The following is a 24045-nucleotide window of genomic DNA, read 5'->3' on the forward strand; positions in this document are numbered from 1 at the left end:
ACAGAAGTATTTCTCTTCACATAAGCTTTGGTTTTGTTTCATAAATATAAAATTTATGGAACATATAGGCATTCTACATGTGTTTATGAATGCTACACATTATTATACTGGTACACTAGAGGTCCGGTGCACGAAATTTGTGCATGGGGGTTGGGGGGAAGGGGATCCCTCAGCCCAGCCTGTACCCTCTCAAAATCCGGGACCCATCGGGGGATGGGCCTAAACCGGCAGTCGGACATCCCTCTCACAATCTGGGACCGCTGGCTCCTAACTGCTGGCCTGCCTACCTCATCACCCTAACCACACTCACCTGCCTGCCTGATCACTCCTAACCACTTGCCTGCTTGCCTGATCGCCCCTAACTGCCTCTGCCTGCCTGCCTGATCGCCCCAACCACTCGCCTGCCTGCTTGACTGCCCCTAACCACTTGCCTGCCTGATTGCCCCTAACCATTGTGCCTGCCTGCCTGATTGCCCCTAACCATTGTGCCTGCCTGCCTGATTGCCCCAACCACTCTGCCTGCATGCCTAATCACCCCTAACTGCTTGCCTGCCTTCCTGATTGCCCTAACTGCGTCTGCCTTGGCCCCCGCCACTGCGGCTTCGTCTGGAAGGATGTCCAGAATGACGTCCGGAAAGTTGTCATTTGGCTGTCTGGTCTAATTAGCATATTACACTTTTATTTTTATAGATGTACAAGTTTTTTCATGCCTACTGACATATTAAAGAAAATTTCCCAATCAGTGGATGGGAGAAGACTAAGGTCAAATTCTCTATTCTACTCTAAACACAGAAGATGAGTTTTTGAGGAAAAAAACAAATTCTTTATATGAAAGCAAATTTTAGCCCTGGCCAGTGTTGCTCAGTGGTAGAGTGTCAGCCCCTGCACCAAAGGGTCTTGGGTTCAAATCCAGGTCAAGGGCACGTACCTGGGTTGCAGTTCGACACCTGGCCCTTGTTGGGGCACGTATGGGAGGCAACCAATAGATGTGTCTCTCTCACATTGATGTTTTTTTCTTTCTCTCTCTCCCCCGCCCTCCCTTCCACTCTCTAAAAATCAATGGAAAAAGTATCCTCAGGTGAGGATTAACAACAACAAAAATTTATATTAAGATTTTTCTGAATAAATCTCCTATAGAGAAAAAAATATATTTATGAAACAAATGCCATTCAAAGAGATCTACACATTAAAAAAACAAGAGTTGCAAGGCAGGAAGAAATAAAAAAAAAATCACCTGACTTCACATAAGAGGCTATGGTCAATCAAATAGAGGAAGCACTGTGGAGTTGGTGGCCCAGGAAATAAAGGGTGGAGGGGTGAACGGAAACACAAACTGGGTGGCAGAGCAACCTACAAAATAAAGATAAGCTTAGAACTACTGACGTTGGTATGACAGCCTGGATCCAGGGAAATTCCCATTTCCACTAGATTACACTTTTATGAGAAAGTATCATTTTCTGTTGAAAAGGTATATGCACATGGTTCCAGAAAGCTACCAGAGTTCCTAGTGAAAAGTACTCCTCTCACTCACCTCACCCCCCTGTCCCCAGTTCACCTCCGTGAAGCCCACTGATGGTACCAGCTCCTTGTGTAACTGAGCTAAGTACTTAGAAGTTCAGACGCTCTAAAGCAGTGGTTCTCAACCTTCTGGCCCTTTAAATACAGTTCCTCATGTTGTGACCCAACCATAAAATTATATTCGTTGCTACTTCATAACTGTAATGTTGCTACTGTTATGAGTCGTAATGTAAATATCTGATATGCAGGATGGTTTTAGGTGACCCCTGTGAAAGGGGCGTTTGACCGCCAAAGGGGTCGCAACCCACAGGTTGAGAACCTCTGCAAAGGCACCTCTCGATGCCCAAGTATATGAGCTGGAGCCATGAGGGGCATTTTCCAGGGAGCATCTTAACCTTTCCCTGCACACCTGCTCTAAGGTAGGAAACCTCAAGGCTTCCAGTGTTTAATCCTGAACTTGCAGGGAATTCTACATGCGGCTTCCTTTTTCAATGCTGAGCCAATTCTTTTTTTTTTTTTTTAATTAAATCTTTATTGCTGAAAGTATCATATATGTCCCTTTCCCCGCCTCATTGACCCCTTCTAGCCCGCCCCCGCCCCCTTGAACCAATTCTTTAAAAGCCCCAAATAGCTCAGCCAGCGTGGCTCAGTGGTTGAGCGTCGGCCTATGAACCAGGAAGTCATGGTTAGATTCTGGGTGGGGGCACATGCCAGGGTTGCAGGCTTCATCCTCAGTGTGGGGCATGAAAAAGGCAGCTGATCAATGACCCTCTTTCACCACTGATGTTTCTGTCTCTCTCCCCATCTCCATTCCTCTCTGAAATTAATAAAAATATATCTAAAAATAATAATAAATAATAAAACTAAATTTTTAAAAGACACGTGATGAAAAGCAGTGCCTAACACATAATAAGTAGTTGCTGAACCAATGGGATGTGGCTCTAAAATCTGACATACCCGGGTGCAAATGTTGGCGGCCACTTATGGGGCGCCTGAGTCCTGCTTCACTCATGGGGTAAAAGTAGGGAAACACACCCCCACGCATTGCTGCTGCTACGTTGCTGGAACTCCGTGAGACAGTGTGTGTGACGTGAGCAGAGGTCCTGACACGCGTTAAGTGCTGTGTAACTGACAGCTATCATTACTGCGCCATGAGCGATCTGTAACCTCCCACAGACTTCTGGTCACAGAGATCATTTGGAGACTTGGTCCCCGAGGGCACACAGGCTGTCACTGAAACATCTCTACGTTTGCCCCATGCTGGGGTGAAGTGACAATCGACACGGGCTCACGGCTGTTTGACATCATCCTCGGCAACATCACTGAGGTCATGTCAACTTCCTCTGTACAGAGAGGGAGAATCCACAGCCCAGACTGACACCCACAAAGCAATCCTGACAATCAGGGAGGGGAAAATCCAACTTCTCTGTCATGAATAAGAAATTATTTGCTTTAAAGTTCTTTCATGCTGTGCTCAGAGGAACAAGAGAATATATTGACTGTGTCCCACAAATACATTGAAAAGAAAAGCATTCAAATGTTGATTTTTGAGGCTTTATGTTTATCACTGCAGCAAATACACACCTGGCTTCAGTGAGGCCTTGGGGTAAAGGCCAGGCCCCTTCCTTCCTCCCTCCCTCCCCCCCTGCCTCCCTTCCTTCCTTCCTTCCTCCCTCCCTCCCTCCCTCCCTCCCTCCCTTCCTTCCTTTCTCCCTCCCTCCCTCCCTCCCTCCCTCGCTCCCTTCCTTTTTTTTTTTTTTAGAATTTTTGTGAGTTTATTTGAGCCAAACTGTCGACAATTGCCAGAAAGCAGAATTTTAACGTATTGAAAAAATGCTCTGGATAACGGCAGTTTTTTTCACCTTGTTTTATAAATTACAACCAAAGGAGGAGGTGTAAGTGGATTATTTCATCCACAAAATACAAAAACCCATGACCTGCGACATATTCAAGCGTCACAGTGTGGAAAGGAATACGAAGGCTCCACACAGCCCAGCTGTGTGTGGAAGTTGTCTGTTGCTAGACTTTGTAGCACAAGGGCTGTCAGAGCATTGAACTGTGAAGGAGTCGCAACACCAGACTGTCCCGCACCAACACAACCTCAGAACCGTCCTGGGTCCTGTGCCCAACAAGGGGGGTTTACAAGTAGCCATTTAGCACCTTCCTTGAGATATTTTTACACTGTGTTGTTGCCTTTCCTGGGAAGGAGAAGAAACAAGAAGGCTGAAAAACATTTTCTCTTCTGTGCCACAATTTGAAATAAGAAAATGTAATCACTTTAGGTTTTTCCCGAAAAAAAAAAAAAAATGGCAATGTTTAAAACCTCTTGTGTGTCAATGACGAAGGAAAAAAACATTACTCTTAAAAAATGACTCTTTCATAGAACATCGGGGTTAGTTTGTGAGTGGCACGTTTTTAAAACATTTAATCAGTGATCTGAATAAATGTCAACACCTTCTGGCGGTGTGCTATAAAATGTGAACCTTGTCAACAGCAACAGAGGAAGGTGACGCACTGGGGACACAGAGCTTTTATGCTGACACACAGTAATAATATAATTTTAAAATTTATCATCTGTTTAGCTGCAAGCAACAACAATTAATCTTTTTGACAATTCATACAATGCTGGAAATAACACCTGGGAAGAAAAACAACGCATTCTAATTTCTACTTTCATCGTCTTCCAGGCCTTTATAGCTACAAATGCATAGAAAGCCACACACAATAAATTTTGTGATAAGGATTAAAATGTTAGCAAAAAAATATTTCTCTTGTCACCGCATGCCCCTCCTTGCCTCAGTTAATAAAATTACTTAACACGAGAACTGTGAGAGCAAATCCCAGAGGAGCTGTGGGCCTCTGAGGGTTCATTTCTGTCACGTCAAATGACATTTTATCCCCAAATCATTTAACCTATGACTTCGCATGACTACGTATATCCTGAACAGAATTCTGGTGGGGGTCCAGAAATGACACTAATCCCTTTACTGGAAACTCCATCGAAGCGTGACCATCCCGAGCCCATCTGATACCTACAACTGAAAAAAATACAGCCAGGCAAATAGTCTTCAAAATGTTTAGAAGCATATGAATATGTAAATGTTGTATGGATTGGTGTTTCATGTGTCCTGTGAGGCTTCATAAGATTTCATGCTAAACCACATTAATATCCTTAATTAATCTCTTTCCTATTAATATTAAACCAAATGCATGTTGCCAAATACACCTGCAGACCCAGTGGCCCACTAACCCTGAGATTTAAAAAGCTGTGGGGTAGCCCTGGCCTGTGTGGCTCAGTTGGTTGAGCATCCTAACAGTTTGATTCCCAGTCAGGGCACATGCCTGGTTGCAGGCTCGATCCCCAGTAGCGGCTGTGCAGGAGGCAGCCAACTGATGGTTCTCTCTCATGGATGTTTCTTTCTCTTGTTCCCTCTCCCTTCCTCTCTCTCGCTCTCTCTCAAATCAATAAAAACATATTAAAAGAGATTTGGGGGAGTTCCTCTTTTTTTTAGAAAAAAAAAGCTGTGGGGTAAAGCGGTAAAGCAGAGGCACCATTGGCACAAAAGAGGACCCAAGTGAGACTAAAAATCACAAGCTTGTGACATTTGTAAATGAAATGAGACAGGAAGGTAACAACACCACTGTCGGCACACTGCTGTGCGACCAGCCTTCCAGGACTCTGACTGGACTCCTTTTACAGATAAGGAAACCAGAGTGCCACATGCACAACTCAGGGGTTCTCCAAATCCTTATCAGAATCCCAGGTTCTCTACTGTCACGTGCCTTAAACATCAACGAAGACTCAAAAATAAGAAAGCAGCTCAAAGAGCTTGACCCAGTGGGTTAGGCCGGGCATTAGAGTTCGCTGGGCACTGGTTTGGGAAGACACCAGCAGCCGAAATCCATAGAAAAACGTGAGCTCTGCTAGAACTCACAGAGAAGATAGGATCAGAAGACGACATGGGTCATGGAAGATAGATGTGCACCTTTGTGGAAAAAATAGAGGTTGAGTATGTGTATACTCTCTTCTTTCTTTTCATCCTTTTCTTTTTCTTTCTTGCCCAAATCTGGGCCTTCTAGGAAGCGATCAAATTGGTTTTTACCATGTGCCTTGTGTCATATATTGGGACCTGAATAATTTGGAATTAAAAGCTGCTTATTTTTGAGTCTTAGTTGATGTTTAAGGAACGTGACAGTAGAAAACACATGGGATTCTGATAAGGATTTGAAGAACCCCTGAGCTGTGAGTGTGGCACCCTGGTTTTGGTGATAGACGTCCATATACCCCATAACTTTTCCATGTGTTTATTAGAAATGACTGCAAAGTCTTTTTCAGAAGAGATTTGCAGAGGAGAGTTTGCCATTCAACATAGAATGTCAGGCTTTTTCTAACGGTTGCCTTACAGACTATGGCTCTAAATTTATATTTTGAACCTCTAAACCGAAACTTCATAAAGGCTTCCTTCATCCTTCTGATCCCGCACTAGGAAGGGGCCCTGATGATGTGTCACTCTGTGTGCAAGCTATGGAGCTGCGTGTGCAGCATTCGAAACTGTAGCAGGAATTTGAAATATGGATGCTGTATTTTGAAAGTCAGAATTCTAGATCTGCAAGGGGACTTGTTCTCCTCACTGTGGGGACCAGCAACCCAAGACTAAAGACTTTTCAAATTTGCTGACATCTGTGCTCCTGATCTGCTGACCTCCTCCTATCCAGCTTCCTCTCAGTGCCTCACGATGCTTAGTCATTTTCCTAGCCCTAAGAGGGATAAACATTGCTTTCCACCAAATACCAAAAGAGGGAGAAATCCCCCATATTTAATTGACTGATATACAGGTTTTCTTTCTAATTACACCTAGTATCAATATTAATATTTAAGTCTCAGGCCCGAAACAGAACTCTGCAGCTAGTGGGAAAGCGCTGACACCTGCAGCACATTCACAAGGGAGTGACTCTTAAAACGTGTTTAATTACAGGGAGCCCCTCCCAGCATGGAATCAGAGAACAGTGATCTCAGAAAGCAATTTCCCATCTAGACTGTGCGTCTTGGCTAATTAAAAAAAACAAAAAACGAAAAACAGGACAGCAGTCTGGACAAGGAGACAACGAAAAGCCACACGTTACAACCCAGGTAAAGGTATGTGTGAGCCTAAACGGGAACAAAAACTGCAGGAACCCAAAGGTGAAAAACAGCCACTTACAGCAGTGGCCCTGACGGATGGGCAAGTGCCTGACTGGCGAACGACAGGCTGCCCTCTCACTCTGTGGCTGGTACACGGAAACACTCCAGCCATCTGTTGTATCTGTAGAAACCCCCAACTAGGAGGAGGAGGAGAGAGGGGGGGAGAGGGAGGGGAGGAGGAGGGGGGAGGAGGAGGGGAGGAGGAGGGAGGGGAGGGAGAGGGGAAGAGGAGGAGGAGAAGGGAGGGAGGAGGGGGAGGGGAGGAGGAGGGGGGAGGAGGAGGGGAGGGAGAGGGGAAGAGGAGGAGGAGAAGGGAGGGAGGAGGGGGAGGGGAGGAGGAGGGGGGGAGGAGGAGGGGAGGAGGAGGGAGGGGAGGAGGAGGGAGGGGAGGGGGAGGGGAAGAGGAGGAGGAGAAGGGAGGGAGGAGGGGGAGGGGAGGAGGAGAACGCCTTCGGTTGCAGCTGCAATGCATATGCTCACAGCTGATGTGTGCTCCGTGGCACAGCCAGGATTTCAGGTTTCAACCCCTGGTGACTGATCTTTCCCCCCAAACTGTTCTATCAGATTTCCCAAGTTTCTGCAGGAATCTGTTTGTTGAAGGGGCGAGAGACATAGACATATACAGAAGGAGGGGTGCAGAGTGGTCACTGACTTTCAAATGAGCTCAGTTCTCTGATGACTATGGAAATGCCTGCCCGATGGAGGAAGGTCCAGTGATTGGGTGCAGGTTTGCACCGGCCATAAATCCCGCTTAGCTTCCTTCCATTTACAGTTTATTGCATTAACATTTCTTTTGTGCCGGCTGCTGCTGGAAAGCTATTGTAAATTTGGGCAATTACGACTTTTGTTCCATCTGTCCCTCCCCTCCTTGGAACTGTAACATCAAAGGTGGCTGATTCAGTAGAGGCTGGCTCTGTCTCTTAAATCCAACCTGAAATAGATGTTATTACAAATCACAGGCTCTAAGTAAAAGGTAGAGAATAAATCATAAAGATGCTGCTCTAGTCTTCTGAGAAAGTCTTAAAAGAAGCTTTCTTAAACCTCTTACATGACGCTCCAAGTTAAAGCCTGGAGAGGCATTTTAGGGCCTCCTTGTCCAAATCCCCCCAAAGCAAATGTGTGAACCATGTCAAACAGGGCCCATGCACCCAAATGCCGGGTTTCCACCAGTCCTGCCTCTGCAGGGTTTCCGTGGTGCTTAAAATAATCTCTCTTAAAGCATCTGCACAAACTGGAGTGGGTCCTGATGCTGCTGTGAGCATGAGCAGCCTGGAGAAATCCCGAGATTCAGATGAAGGCCCCATAGCAGATAAGGAGGGTCAGCGACCAGTTGGAAAGCTCCTTGGGCAACACAGAGCTTGTATTCCTGACAAGCTATCGCTTGTTACAGGGAAGGGGGGCTCAGATCTGAGAACCAGGAGTGTTGGTGATGTCATAGGCAATGGGCACCGCAATGCTCAGCTCCATTCTCAACAGCTTTCTGAGAACCTGCTAGTCACTTGGTGGGTGCTGGACTGGGGAGAGGGGTTCAAAGATGAACAAGAATGATCCCTGTCTCAAGAAACCTAACACCTAGTGGAAGAGACAAGCCTAATGATAACTGACTACAGTTGCTTCATAATTAGTTTCATAACATAGGCACAAAACATGATGCATCTCAGTTCCTCAAAATGTGAAACACAGAGCCCTAGCCGGTGAATAGAGCACTGGCTGGCGGACTGAAGGGTCCCAGGTTTGATTCCAGTCAAGGGCATGTACCTGGGCTGCAGGCTCCAACCCAGCCCAGGTCAGGTGCGTGCAGGAGACAACCAATCAATGTGTCTCTTTTACATTGATGTTTCTCTCTCTATGTCTCCTTCTCCCTTCCACTCTCTCTGAAAAAAAATGGAAAAATATCCTTGGGTGAGGATTAACAAACAACAACAAAAAATTGAAACACAGAGTTATCATATAACCCAGCAATTCTACTCCTAGGTATACCCAAGAGAACTGGAAACATATGTCCACAATGTACACTAATGTTCATAGCAGCAATATATATATAAAGCCTAAGCGACCGTTAGGACCGAATGACTAGAACGACAGGTCGACCAGTCACTATGATGCACACTGACCATCAGGGGACAGACGCTCAACACAGGAGCTGCCCCTGGTGGTCAGTGAACTTCCACAGCCAACCTCCCATGACCAGCTGGCAGTGTTGGCAGCCGGCGTCTGTTCTTTCCGCCCCTGGCCAATGACCATCACCTTTGGCCGTGGGCTGGGACGGGGAACAAGGGGTAGATAGTGGTGGATCCCTTTCCCAGGGGGGCGGAAGGCCGGCTCCTTCTTTGGAGCTGGCAGCCAACCTCCTGGCCCTGTCTCTCCCCCCAGCCAGCAGGCCCTGATTGGGCCCATGGTCCCTCCCCGCCGTCTCTCCCCCTGGCCAGCAGGCTCCGATAGGCCCGACCCTGATTGGCCCTGATCGCCAGCCAGGCCTAGGGACCCCACCCATGCACGAATTCGTGCACCGGGCCTCTAGTTATTCATAATAGCCCCAAACTGGAAACAACCCAAATTTCTGTGATGGATGAATAAATAAAATGCGGTATATTTTTACAATGGGACATCATTTTGGTCACAAAAAGGAATGAAATACTGATCCCTGCTAAAACAGGAATGAACCTTGAAAACATTATACTAAGTGAAAGAAACCAGACACAAAAGGGCACAATTATACAATTACATGCATATGAAATGCCCAAATGGGTAAATCTATAGATTAAAAGGCGCTAGGGGAAGGGAAGAGTGGAACGTGAGAGTGACTGTCAGTGGCGGCAGAGTTGCATTTGGGGGTGAAGAAAATGTTCTGAAATTAGATAGTAGAGATTATGGCACAACGGGGTGAAGAGACCAAAAACATTGACTTGTATACTTCAAGAGGGTGATTTTCATAGTATTTAATGATATCTCAATAAAACTATTATTTTTAAATGCTATGGAAGCTTAGAGTTGGGAGTAATTGTGACTAATGAATAGGGCTGTTTGTATTAAGAACATAGCAAGGCCCTAGCTGGTTTGGCTCAGTGGAGAGAGCATCAGCCTGCGAACTGAAGGGTCCCAGGTTCAATTCTGGTCAAGGGAACATGCCTGGGTTATGTGCTTGATCCCTAGTGGGGGGAGTGCAGGAGGCAGCTGATCAATGATTCTTTCTCATCATTGATGTTTCTCTCTCTCTCTCCCCCTCTCCCTTCCTCTCTAAAATCAATAAAAATATATATTTTTTAAAAAAGAACATAGTAAGGATCCTAAGTACTTTCCTCAAATGATGAATGAATGAATGAATGAATGAATGAAAAACAGATAAGTCACTGGACTCATTGCTCACTTTGATACCTCCTGGCATGAGGAATAGACACTAAAGTTTCCACTTTCTGAAACTATTATTACTTTGATAGAAACAGTCCTATTTCATTACACAAAATGTGCCTTAAACTTGGGGCTTTGAAAGCTCCTTCAGGGAATATCAATTGAGAGGCAAGGATGGGCCTCTGATCCATGACTACCTCCTGCAAAACAGGAATCAGAGTTTTTACATAAGAGTTGACTCAAACTAAAGACCTAAAGATGTGTGCCTTAAAATTCATTGGTACAGCTTATTTACAGCTGTAACTCCACTTATACATTCATTAAGAAAATGGTCCTTAAGTCAAGGAAACAAGAAGTACTGCTTAAGCCTTTTGCTTTCAGTTCATTTGAAAACCAGAGTGCTTACAAATTTTCATGCTGCTTACCTTCAGGGCAGCTAGGGAGAGGCATCTACGTAAGAGGTTACCATGTTGGACATTCTGCATGGGGCAGTGATAGTGGGCTAGAAAGTCAAAGCAGCAATTCAAGAGTTAATTTGCAGAGACACCAAATCCAGAAAGTGCTATTAGCCCATGCCTTTCTGCATAGTGTCTACACCACCCTTCCGCCTCTAACCAAACAGGACACTGGAGGTCTCAGGAAGACACAAAGCTTTTGTTGAAAGTAGGAGGTTGACAGCTATTTGTGATGAGGGGGTTTTTGTTTATTTGTTTGTTATTCAAATAGCTTTGCCCCTGAGGAAATACAAAGGGAAAATGTCAGAAGTATGTGATTAATTATTTTTTTTAAATTAGATGGGGTCCCCCCCTCCAGTGAACTGAAAAGTAGGTATTGAAAAGGAATCCGCACATTAAATGGTAGATTCTCCTACGTAAGTAAGTTTGATATTTATTCTCTTAAAAGAGTCGTGCTTGGGAGTCAGATCAATGACAGGAGGGGTTGTCTTAGTACCAACATCCTCTGAAGGGGCTGTTCAGGAACATTCTCACATCATCGCAAGTAGGACTGGAGCACTGATGATGGGAACAACTTGGGCAGGGGGAGTAATCCAGGTCTCCTACCCTCCACACTGTGCAGTAGTAATGAGCTTCCTAAAACTACTTTTAACATTTAAAAAATGACATGCTTTGGGGGGTAGGGCGAAGGAAGTGATGGAGGGGCGGCCAGGAAGACAAGGGAAGATTCCAGAAAGAAAAAGCCTACACACCAACAACTACTTTCTTTTAATTTTTTTAAAGGTTCCTTTTAATCAGCTCTTAAAGCAAAGACAGAAGCTGAAAACATTCCACGTAAATAAACAGCAAAGAGCTCGGAATGCTTAGCAGACCAGAACACCGGAAAGAGCTTGCATGGTTGGTACCGCCAGGCATGATCGGCTTTAGTGGATTTAACAATAAAAAAAGAAGATGGCGCCAAGCTACCTGGGACCTTCTCTTTCTGCAGGAAAAATGGATAAAACTTTCCACCGGGGTGGGGAGAGGGTCCAGAGAGAGAAAATGCTACTTAACACAACAATGTGGATGGCATTTAGGCTACATGCAAATCTCATCCCCAGAGCTTACAAAGGGAATGCAATTTACTACTTAGAGGATAAAACCTATTTCAGTCTAAAGAACTAATTAATAAAACAGTCTGAAAAAGAATGCAGAGTTCATTGCAACCCATCTTCTGGGCTATTTCAACTTGGTTCTTTATACTTGCTGTTAAACAAAATTCCAAATATTGTTATAGCAATCGTGTTTTAGTTAAGAAAAGGCAAATTGGGTTGTCATCAAATTTAAGTCTTTCAAAAAAACATTTGAAAAATTGAAGCTGCTTTTCTCCTCAGAGCCTGTTCTGTGGTGGTAAACATTTCAACAACTATAAAGGTTTCAATTTAGACAGTAGCTAGGAAGTAACTATATCTCTCATTTACAGATATAGTTGAGGACATGGGATGTACACCTACTGAGCTACCCAGCCAGGGGGAAAGAGAGCGTTGCTTTTCATCTCCAATTTTCCTCTTGACTTTTTCTTCCCTTAAGCATCCCTGCACGAAATAATTTTTGGTTTTCATTGATAACAAGACGTTTGAGACAGATTATTTCTTTTAGGACAACCTGTCCATGACTGTAAGGATACATTTCAAAACGTACTTATGGCTCATCCCTAACCCTGAAGCTTGTGAAGGAAAGCAGGATGCTCCTTCATCCCGTCTTGGTACAAGTGTTTCTGGAATCTTGAACTTGAGAATGAACTAACTGTATCCCTTTTTCAACAACTTGGCTTAAAATGTCCAAGACTCTACAAGAGGTTTTTGACTGGAAGAAGATACTTTCTGAATTTGTATGAAGCCCCAAGGGCTAGCTCTTGAAACACCTCCACTTCAGCCAGAGTGTACTAGCTCAGGATGGGAAGGGCAACCCTTGGAGGGTGAGGCTTATTTTATGGAGAGTTCTTTGAAACCTGAGTGGGCAGACCTGGAAAATGCTGGTCTTACCTTGGCCACAGTCCCAAAGGGGCATCTGTACCACTGGCTTTTGTCAGAATGAAGGATGGTGTTGAGTAATTTCAGGAAAGCAACTCATCTGCCAGAACGTGACTGACAAGATATTTGGAATAATGTAATTTAGCATTTCAATGTAATTTTACTTTCTGACTTTACAAAAAAGGAAAAAGTTGCCTTCTGGTCAGTACAGCTTCTGCTCTGTGCTTCAATTCCCAGGAGCAGCTCATTTCTCCACCCTCCATTCCATGTAGAAGCTGGAAGAGATAAACTGAGCCCATTCTCTCTATGTCACCACTTTCTCATTCTCAGTTCACTTGTTATTCTTCTTGTAATGCCAAGTTTGTACACTAAAAAAAAACTCTGACTAAAGAAAGCCAAAGGAATTATATCATTAGCAAATGCAAATATGCTAATTAAGATAAAATGCAATGCTTAAAAATCCAACTTGTCATATGTAAAATTACTTTAATGACATATTCAAGAAGAATCTGGAGATTATGCTGCCAAGAAGGCAAATACATTTAAGGCAATCTTACAAAGTATATGAAATCACAGACTGTAAGATCCCGCAACTATTTTAATTTTAAAAGCTCAGTTTACAAATATATACCAATATTTTTCTCACTTTTAATCACTCCCCCACTGTTTTAGCATAAGAGCTAAAATAACCTGAACCACCCCCCTAAAACACACACAGCAAGTCTGTCACACGGATCTACAAAACAAACACAAAAATGTATGAAAAAAGGAATTTTCAAAATAACCTCAAACAAAGTAGTGAGAAAAAAAGGTTGTAGTTTCTAGGTTTTAGGTACTAATAAATTTTTTTCCCTGGGAAATTTTTACATTAAAGGAACTCTAAGTAAAAATGCATATAATTAAGGGAAAGACCATTGCTTCAAACAGATTGACTGTCTTTAACAAGTTTTTCTCTTTCTAGCTACTCAGATATGCTATATTTCCTAATTATCACCTTTTAAGGGCCATCTGGGCCCATTCCTCCCCATCAGGGGGCAATTCCATTTGCATTGTTCCTGGGTTTAGTCATGATCAAGTAGTCCGGTGGTAAAGTTCATTAGAAATTAGAACAGAAGCATTCAACCCAGCACAGTAAACCAAGTATGTGCTATTCAGGCACCCATAGGAGAGATGATAAGCACTTCATACAGATTCTCACATAACTAATAAGTCTTCCCTGTGCATTTTATCAAGTCTCTTAAAGAAACATTCAGTTTAGTCCCTGACCAGGTATATAATGGAAATCTGATTAAGTCTTCTCATACTGCAAAATATTTCTCAATTAAGGCAACATAACTCTAGTCCCTTATGTCTTTTGGTTCAAAAGTCTATTAAAAACCCTTTAATGATTCCCTCATTTAGCCTACCATTCACAAGCAGTATACTACTTCCTTCCTGTAGAGAACACACAAGAATTATCCTAATTGTATTTTCTGTGAAACGAACGCACATTACAGAGCAAGCGAATCCAATCCACAGACCGGTGCAAACCGGTAGAGGTTCTGAGGAGCATTCCTTCCGGTCCTCATCAGTAGATCATTCTATACATTCACACACTCTTTACAAACATGTTTGTGTGCCAAAGGCAAGCTCGGCCCATGGCTATGCCAGATACTATAGGCAGAGCTGATTGGGAAAGGCATGGTGAATTCGGGCAGCGGACTATAAGGGTTCCCGCTTCCTACCTCAGAAGGTCTAATACATAAAACTCAGGAAACAGCTACCTGCCTCATCTTGCAATTTCTGGGCCTGGCTTGCAATGGCCATCTTAATCTGAAATGCCAGCCCTATTGAGATCGAAAAGGAGTGCACCCTGCTGAGACCCACCACCCCATCGGGCTACACCTTAGTCTTGCAAATGAAGACAGCTGCAGCAGGCCCTAATCTAGGCAGGGCAGGTGTAGCCTGGGGCTCTCCACTAGTGACCCTAGGAGCTCCTAGGGCTGTGAAGTTAAGAAGTCACTGTTATAAAAAGAATGATTTCATAGCCTCTCATTATCGAGGTTACCATGCTTTTTAAAGGAACAATGGCTTATTTCCTCCCATCTGTACCTTGATATTCTCCCCTGCCTTTCTGAAATTCCCTTATTGAGATGGTCTCTAATTCTGACCCCAGCTGGGACACTTCAAATCCGCGGTTGTAGCTCACGCCTGGTGCTTTTCATTCAATGCTATCTATGTTAAAAAAAAATTGGTCCTCTATTTTTAAAACCTATCCTAAAATGGACTATCCAGACATTACTAGAGATTTCAGGAGAAAACAATGCCTATAGGATCTTCCTGAGATTCAATAAGGAATAAAAATGATGATTCAATACTGCTTAGTAAAAAATAAATAAATAAATAAATCTACAGCAAAACAGAACCACTGAAACTGAGCCAACAGCAATTAACTCAAGAAGTAGTCATGGAGTTCCCTCTCTTCCTCTCTCACACCTCTCTTCTCTTTCTCTCTGAATGTACTGAAACAAATACATCTACGTCTGAGGCCAGGTCCTGGTCTCCCGTGTCCCCCAAAGGGCCGAGGAAAGGAACTCCAGAGGGAAGGGGGTGCCCGGGGCTGCCCCCCCCCCCCGCCCCCTGCTGCTTAGAGTCCTCAGCTGAGCCACCAGCCAGGCTGATGCTGGGCCAGGCTGCTGAGCTGAGATGTGTGTGAGGTTCCTGGCAGAGACTCACCAAACCTTAAGGCTTATCCCCTGGGAAGACCTCCCATCTGAAGGAGTGAAGTTTTGCTCAGCTGATGCTTAAACTATGAAGGCTTTCATAGAAGAGGCGGTTGAAAACCCAAAACCTAGTACATGATTTTACTGAAAGTTTGTCATTAAGTGTCATTTTTAAATTGTTGTTACTTTGAGGCATACTTTAAAAATCTGGAATTTGATATATTAATTTTGAAATAAAAAGATAAATATTTTTAAACATTTAGATTTTCTTGAATTATTTTAGAACTTGTTTTTTTTTTTAATCATTTCTACTATATTTTTCTACCCTTCATTTTTGAAATACACATAATAGGCTTTTTTTTCTTCAATTCCTATAGAACTGTTGAGTTTTTATAAAAGGACAAAATGTGAAACAAGTGCAGAAAGCTTGTAAATGTACCAGGAATACCGGGCTACACCTCCATACCCATTACTTCTAACAATTTCATAAGAAGGAGCACATTTTCATGAGTTGTGTGATGTTTTAGCAACAAGACTCCTACAGGCTTTAATGGAAGTCACACAGCTAAAACTCCATGTACCATTTTGAAAATTTAAGAGTAATTGCTAAGTCCCCCTTAGAGGGTCATAGAAATATTAAAAACCAAAGTATTTTTGCTAAGAACTTCAATTATGCCCGAAGGCTTACATCAGATTTTATAAAAATGATTGGTCATATATATAATGTACTCTAATACCATTAAAAAATTTTTTTTTATTGATTTAAGAGAGAGAGAGGAAGAGAGATAGAAACATCAATGATGAAAGGGAATCATTGATTGGCTGCCTCCTGCATGCCCAGTGGGACCAAGCCCGCAACCCGGAATTGAACCTGGGACCCTTGAGTCTGCAGGCTAACGCTCTATACACTGAGCCAAACCGGCTAGGGATCTAATACCATTTTATTGGCTGGTTGTTCTCTTTATTAAAGGTCTTTGTGAAGTCCTGTCTGAAAGGGAACATACAATACAGTGAACTTCAGTCCTCATGTTCACTTAATCCATGGCTCCATCTTACAGGGGAGGTGAGAGTGAGGAATAATTGGACTTGGGAACATCTCCTCTTATTTGTACACTCGAAGGGGATCGTTTAGTTCACTGTTCCATTAGGCTGGTATATTCTGAAGAAATACATTAAACCGTTGAAAATAACCAATTGCCCTGGTAAACGTTCATCCTAAGAATCCGTTTTATCTGGCTGAGTTGGTACGACTGATCCTCTGTGTGGGACGCAGTGGCAGCGTTTGTCTGAGAACCCCTGTTGTAGGAAAGCCTCGGACTTTCTAGAATCATGCACAGGACAGTTTATTGATGTGGGGGAAGAACCCAGTATTTCTACTTGAATTTTTAAATAAAAAAAATATTCTGAAACTAACAGAATATCTGCAAGGAAAGCGCACACACACACACACACACACACACACACACACACCCCTCCTAAATACCCTTTTGCAAATTCACCAACTGTTAACATTTTATCACATTTGCTCTATCATTTTTGTCCTCTCTCTATTGATTGACCGGTTGATTGATGTTCCTATATTATGTACATGTTTATTTTTTTTCTCCTGAACCGTTCGAGAGTTGCACACATAACCCCTAAAAATGCTTCCCTAGACGAAGGACACTGTCCTCCATAACCGTACTACAAGATCAAATTCGGGAACTATAACACGGATACAGTGCCATTATCTATTCTATAGACCTTATTCAAATTTCATCAACTGTCCCAAATAATGTGATTTATGTTGTGTGTGTTTTTTCTGGTCCATGATCCAATCTTGAATCACTCGTTGCATTTAGTCTGCAGGCCTCTTTAGACTCTAAATTGCAAACATCCTTCTAAAAGACTGTTCACAAATGATCCCTCATAATCTTCTGATGTTATGGCTCTGGTTTAAAATAATCACATGGGGAAAATTAAAGTGTATAGGAAAAAATGTAATTATTTTTTCTTCCTTTAATGGGATAAGAAAGAGTATGTAGAATAGGCCACAGTAAAACATCATGAAAAATGTGATGTAGTTTCCTAACTAGGCTGTCTGTTTGGTTCAAGCCTGATGCAATGACTAGTGAGACCAACACAGTGGTCAGAGACTGGACCCTTAATCCCAGTGGCTCCCACATCTGTGCTGCATGTGGAGCACAGGTATTGCATGTGCACGCAGTGGCAGCAATGGAGAATTCCAAGAACCATCACCATTCAATGATGCAAGCACACGGGGAAACTCAAGATCTTCTTAGGTAAAAACAAACAAGCTTTCCTACTAATAGTGACAAACTCTAGGCTTTGGGTTGGGGGGCGAGAGTTTTGGTCTATAGCTGACCAGCCCTTGCCAATTATTTTTGGAGGCCTCATACATAATGTGTCTTTTATAAGACTTGGACAATTTAGGTATCATCCTTTCATTTTAACACAACAGGAACATGAGTCAGGCAAGTGTTATCCTAACCCTACTAATGCCATTTCATCAGGCCACGTTACTCACCTCCTAACTTGATTCACAAAATGTTTCATGTGGAATCTATGACATGGGAATATGTTTTCTATGGAAGGGTGCACTCTGCTCCTAGAGACCTGTAGGCATGAGTGCAGAGAAGGATAGTAAGTGCTCCAGAAGTCAAAGACGGTATCAGATATTTTGTTGTGAAATGTGTGGAGGAAATCACTGTTTTTAAAGAATGCCTTGCACTTGTAGTCCCAGGCATTGGCATTTTGAAATTCTCCCATTAGTGGCCAACTTTCTCATACCATTACCCATGAAAACACCAGCCAGTAAAAGCTGCTTTATGGCAGTTTGCTTTCAGTCAAAGTCATGAATGCAAAAGTTTCTAATACAAATATTTTAAAAAGCAAGCCAAGCCCTGGCCGGGTGGCCTAGTTGGTTGGAGCATCATCCTGTACACCAAAAGGTTGCAGGTTTGATTCCCATTCAGGGCACATACCTTGGTTGCTGGTCCAATCCCCAGTCAGGGCATGTAAAGGAGGAAGCCGATCAATGTTTCTCTCTCACATTGATGTTTCTCTCTCTCTTGCTCAAAATCAATAAACATATCCTCAGGTGAGGATAAAAAAATGCAAACCAAGCATCCTCAATTTTTATATTAACTATTGCCCCAAAAATAAAACATGGGCATTTAGATATTGTTATCTAAATTCTAAGTATATGCACTAGACAGTAATATAGTACACAGACACTTAAAATGCTGTTTCTGACACCAGGACATAGTTGGCCAACATTTTCTTTAAATGAAATTTAACAATAGGTACCTGGAAATCTGAGGGCAACTGTTGAATTCTGTATGTAATTAATGGCTAGAGGAATCCACAGATATGCTTTTCTTCCCATTTCCAGTAGACATTCTCCCCTCCCTCTCCATTTTAGAAACAGAAGAAATATGGTTTCTATAAAGTGGGTTGTGGTTACTCATTACATGACACTTGGACAGATGTGTCATTTGCAGATATAACAGGTCTGTGCTTTACCACCCCCTACACAATTACTCAGATCACCATCTGAGGAGCTATAAGAGTGATTCAAAAGGTAAAAAGACAGTCCCAGCACAGTGGACATCTGAGTAACACTCTGGTAAACAGAAACACAGATCTGCCAAGTGAGGAAGACAAGCATAATACCCCAAAAGGCCGTGTGGTTTAATAGGAGTTCTGGGACATTAAAGAGCATTGCTTGAGGCCTACAAGTTCAATTCTCCCTTTATAATATGTATCCAGGGCTGAGTTTAATTAGCTGTACAATTTAGTTCACAAGTTCACAAGGAACAGTATATCAATAATACAAACTGTTAAAAAAAATTTTTTTACAAATTGATAGTTATAAAATAGTCACAGGTATGTAAAGTACAGCATAGGAAATGCAGCTAGTCAATAATACTATAATAACTATAATGGTATCAGGTAGGTACAAGATTTGTTGGGGGATCACTTTGTAAGTTATATAAATATCTAACCACTATGCTGTACACCTGAAACTAATATAATATTGAATGTCAAATGCAATTTTTAAAAAATTGTTTAGTTTTTTCTTTAAAGTTAAAATATTCTGAATCAGAGAAAAACCAACCACTGCATCCATGCTCAGTTTTTCACTGCGTGGAGCAACAATGCAGCACACAGTAGGTCCTCATTAAATATCTGGTAAGTGAATGAATGCTAGAAGAATTATCCTGTACTATGTGTTTTTAAAGAGCTAGCCCTACATGAAAGCATTAGGAGAGTGAAGTACTTCACACTAACTCTTACCTCCTACCTTTTCTTTAATTATACAAAAGATGATTGTAACAAATCCACTCCAAAGCCCGCTAAAACAAAAAAGATAATAATACTTCCCTAATTTTAGTTTGGTTATAGAAAAGGCAAATTGGTGCATAATTAACAATTTGTTGGTGCAAATTCATCTGCATCTTTTAATTGGTGTTAATTAGATTAGGACTAAAATTTCTTTAATCCTCTATCTTGCCTTTTTTGATGCAAACTAATTTTCTCAGCTGGATGTCAAAGTTTCCCATTAATTACACTTTTCTTACAGGAGCTTCTCCAACCACACAGACTCAGACATATAGACCAACAGCAGTTTTCAGAAGGGCTGGACCTTTTGGGGGAAATAAGGAACGGTGAGAACTGACACTTGGAAGATAATGAGTGAATTTACCCAAATTCACTGGTGAAGCAAGGCTGCCTGACCCTTGAGAGCCCCAGCATTTGGTAGCTGTGAATAACACCCTGAAATGTAGCTTCGCCTCACCGTGCAGATGTTAGCCGCAGACTTTTGGAAACAATGACAAAGTGTTTAGCTTTACAGTTAAGAAGATAACCCGCTTTTAAATCTCTAAAATAACAATAGGTTGCCTTTGACTCTATTACCTAGGAGCCATTCAAAATACTGGTAGACCCATTTCCAGTGGAAAATGAACGCAAATGTAAACCATCTTAGGTGAATAAGTTCCACATTTCATTTGGTTTCTTCCATATATTGTAAGCCTTCCACAATGGTTAACATGTCAGGGGGGGAAGCCACAAAATATATTCAATATCTTTTATGGCAAGGTGACCTGAAATAAAATTTTATGTAGTTAAGGATTTTTGATAGTTTTTTATCCATCACCTTCCTCTCACTATGTAGCAGTGATGATTGAAACCTGATGTGTACTGCAAAAAAAGGCTATAAAACATTTTATATACAAATAAAACAGTAGCCATTAAGTTTTGCTATGATGTCTGAGTAGATATTCAGCATGAAAACATGATAAAACAACTGTAAACTGATTGCGATCAAATGTAATTACAATGACTTGTCTCCAATGAATGACAAGAACTAAACACAGTCACAGACTTCTCCAAAATTACTTTGGGCAAAAGACCAAGAGAACACTATATTCTTTCTTCACCAAGGCATTTTGCCAAATAAACCGCAAACACACAAGCTTTAATAACCGCGGCCAAAAAAGCACTTGGGAACTCATTTTGGAAATGTTTAAAACCACACACATGCACACACGTACATGCACACATGTGATCATATTTGATAAATCTCTTTTGTATTAATATAATTCCACGGGGGGGGGGGGGAGGCAGGAAAGCCACATTTGAGATTTTAAATTGGTGCTCCCCAGAAATGAATCCAAGGACTGATAAGCAATTACCAGTCTTTCTTTCTTTTGAAGGCAATGTATTTAACTGCCTTTCCTGGCATCTTTATTTTGGAGATGCTGTAAGAAAATCTACTTAATTTTTATGCAGCTAAAAGTAAACAATGACCTGCATTCTTAAATAACCTTATTTTTCCATACGCCAATGCAGGTGGGTTCGCTCCCGCACTCCCTGGCCTCTCTGATGCAGCTTGCTCTGGTACTGTACTTCAAAACTGAACAAAGAAAAATACCCATTCATTTAGCACTGCAGGAACGCAACAGTAACTATGGTTGAAATAGCTCTAGGAACCGAGAGAGCTGGGATAAAACAGAAGATACTGTGTGCTCCAGGTTCTATCCTTCAACTTTGTCTCATTTTTTATTTCTTGCCCTGAAATTTTGGCAATACTGATATAGGCTATTTGATAATATAAGCAAAAAAGGAGATAGCCAATTCCACTCCTTAGTAAGCATATACCCCAGAAGATATATGTCCACACAACTATGTACAAATGTTCATAGCAGTATTACTCATAATAGCTAAAAAACAGAAACAACCCAAATATACATCAACCCAACACCTGATCAACAGATAAATAAAATGTGGTATCCCCATACAGTAGAACATTATTCAGCTATAAAAAATAAAATAAAAAATAAAGTACTGATATATTCTGGAACATGGATGAAACATTGCACTAAGAGAAAGAAGCCAGTCACAAAAGACCATATTATATGATTCCATTTATATGAAATACCCAGAATAGGCAAATATATAGAAACAAAAAGTAGATTAACAGACGCCGAGGGCTATAGAGTTTGGCGGGCAATGACTGCTAATGGGCATGAGGTTTCTTCTGGGTGATGACATGTTTAAAATTGATTGTTTGTGCCCTGACTGGTTTGGCTCAGTGGATAGAGCATCAGCCTGCGGACTCAAAGGTCCCAGGTTCGATTCCGGTCAAGGGCATGTACCTTGGTTGTGGGAGTGTGCAAGAGGCAGCTGATCGATGTTTCTCTCTCATTGATGTTTCTAACTATCTCTCTCCCTTCCTCTCTGTAAAAAATTAATTAAATATATTTTAAAAAATAAAAATAAAAAAATAACATTGTGTTATATAACTTATGAATAGACTAAAAATCACTGAATTGCATACACTTTAAGTGGGTAGATTATAAGATATGTAAATTATATTTTAATAAAACTGTTATATACATATATATATATTTCACTTACATGTTTGGTCCCTTTAATGTATATTCCAGTGTAAGCTGCTGGGACAATCATAAAGATTAATGAGTGCTCCAAATATAGTTTTATTTAAATTTTGTCCTCCCCTGAAGAGGAAGAAAATTAGGAAAAACCCATACCGCCTCTAAATCTGCTCTTGTTGAGCCAACCAGTGACCCATTCCCTCCCCGTTGCCAAATCCAGTAGCCAATTCTCAGTTCCCAAATTACTTGATCCATCAGCAGCATCTGGCACCATCACCACCCCATCTTATTATCACTTGATTTCCAGGACACATACTCGTTGGTTATCGTCCTATCTTTCTGTTCCCTATTCTCCATCTCATTGACTAGTTCTCCCCAACCCACCATCACCCTGCCCCTTGATGTGGGGGTAGACCACAGCCAGATCATGTCCATAACCTTACATACACTTTCTCACCACTTTAAACACCAGACTCACTGCTTTAAACACCATCTCGATGCCAGCGAATTCCACAGGTGGCTCTCCAGTCCAGACCTCTCAAATGCCAGCCTTCAATGTCCAACTGCTGACTTGGCATCTCCACTTAGGTTTCTAGTTGACAATCTCAACTTCAGCAAGTCCAAGTTTAACTCCGGATCCTTTCCCCTCCCCCTCTCCCTGCCCTCCTCTCTCCCACTATCCAAGAAAACCATGTTCCATCTATAGCCTCTCATATATCATTTGAGGCCATCTCTTTCCTCCCAACGATTCAAACCAAATTCCTTGACAGTCATCCTTCACTTCTCTCCCATTTCCAACTGCAAAAAACTCAATCCACCAGGAAAGTCTGTTGGCTCTGCTTCAGAATATATCTAAAATACATCTCACCAATTCCCACTCTGATTTGAGCCGCTGTCTGCTCTCACCTGGCTCAAGGCAACCCCCTCCTGACGGCTCTCCCTGCTTCTATCCTTGCCCCCTGCAATCTATTCTTAACACAGGTTCCAGAGGGATCAGTCTTTCTCCTTTACTCAAAACCCTGCAATGTTTCTCTACTTCACATGGAGTAAAGATCAAAATTCTTACAGCGATTTGGCCCCCCTCTCCCGTTACCTCTTATCTCACCTCATCTCCTGCTGTTTTGTACCCTCTCTCCCTCCTCACCAGCCCACAAGCCTCCTTGATGTCCCTGGACACCAGGGCTGGGCCCTCTGTCTACAGTGCTCTTCTCCGAGACATAGGCATGTATAAGATATGTGCATATATGTAACATACATAAGTCCCTCCCCTCCTTTAAGCCTTTGCTCAAATGTTACCTTCTCAATAGGACTTAATCTTTAGCACCCTATTTCAAATTGTAGCCTGAGTCCCGGCCCTCGCCCATTTCCTTTGCCTTGCTGTACCTTTTCTTTCACCATGTTCTAAAATTATGCATGCCCTACTTATTTATTCTCTCTGCTGTCAGGTTTACTGTCAGGCTGCTAAAATGTAAGGTCTAGGCCGGTGGATCTTTGTTCTCTTCACAGAAGAATCTCAATTGTCTAGAACATGGTAGTTCCTGAATACAGAGTTGTTGGATGAATGAGTGACTGCTGAAATCCCACCGGACCCATTACCTGCCAACATTTGTTTAACGGCGACTTTATGAGGTAAGGGCATAAAATTTTGCTGCACAGATTTTTAAACAAAATGAACAGTGGGGAAACTTGAGGTAAAGAGTTATGGCTGCTGTTTAATATTATGATAGTCCTGAAACATGCTAGGTGACACAGAGGAGATTCTCTCTACTCCACGAGTCTCACAGTAAAATTGTGGGTATTGAGATATTTACACTCTTCTAGCAAGTGGACATTTGCAGGGAAAGAAAGAGAATGTGCTTTAGACTTCCCAGGAGGCTAAGTCCCAACATTTGGAGCAGAAAGGAAATAGAAGAGTAGAGAGGGGTC

General features: G+C 42.2%; 1 protein-coding gene across 7 annotated transcripts in view; it reads right to left on the bottom strand.

The window, feature by feature from the left end:
- The window catches only part of CLYBL (citramalyl-CoA lyase), a 231878-nt gene that overhangs the window by 145960 nt on the left and 61873 nt on the right, over positions 1-24045 (bottom strand). Inside the window, exon 1 of one of the 7 annotated variants that reach the window (XM_070408655.1) lies at positions 17745-17795. The exons of the other annotated variants lie outside the window; for them this stretch is intronic. Within the exon in view, the coding sequence (XP_070264756.1) occupies positions 17745-17773 (29 nt within the window). The 5' untranslated portion in view covers positions 17774-17795. Of the gene's footprint in view, positions 1-17744; positions 17796-24045 lie in introns of those variants that run through there. 7 annotated transcript variants of the gene reach the window in all.

Source organism: Myotis yumanensis, unplaced genomic scaffold (genome assembly GCF_028538775.1).
Source record: "Myotis yumanensis isolate MYYU_CA2020_CCGP unplaced genomic scaffold, mMyoYum1.0.hap1 SCAF_3, whole genome shotgun sequence".
NCBI lineage: Eukaryota > Metazoa > Chordata > Mammalia > Chiroptera > Vespertilionidae > Myotis > Myotis yumanensis.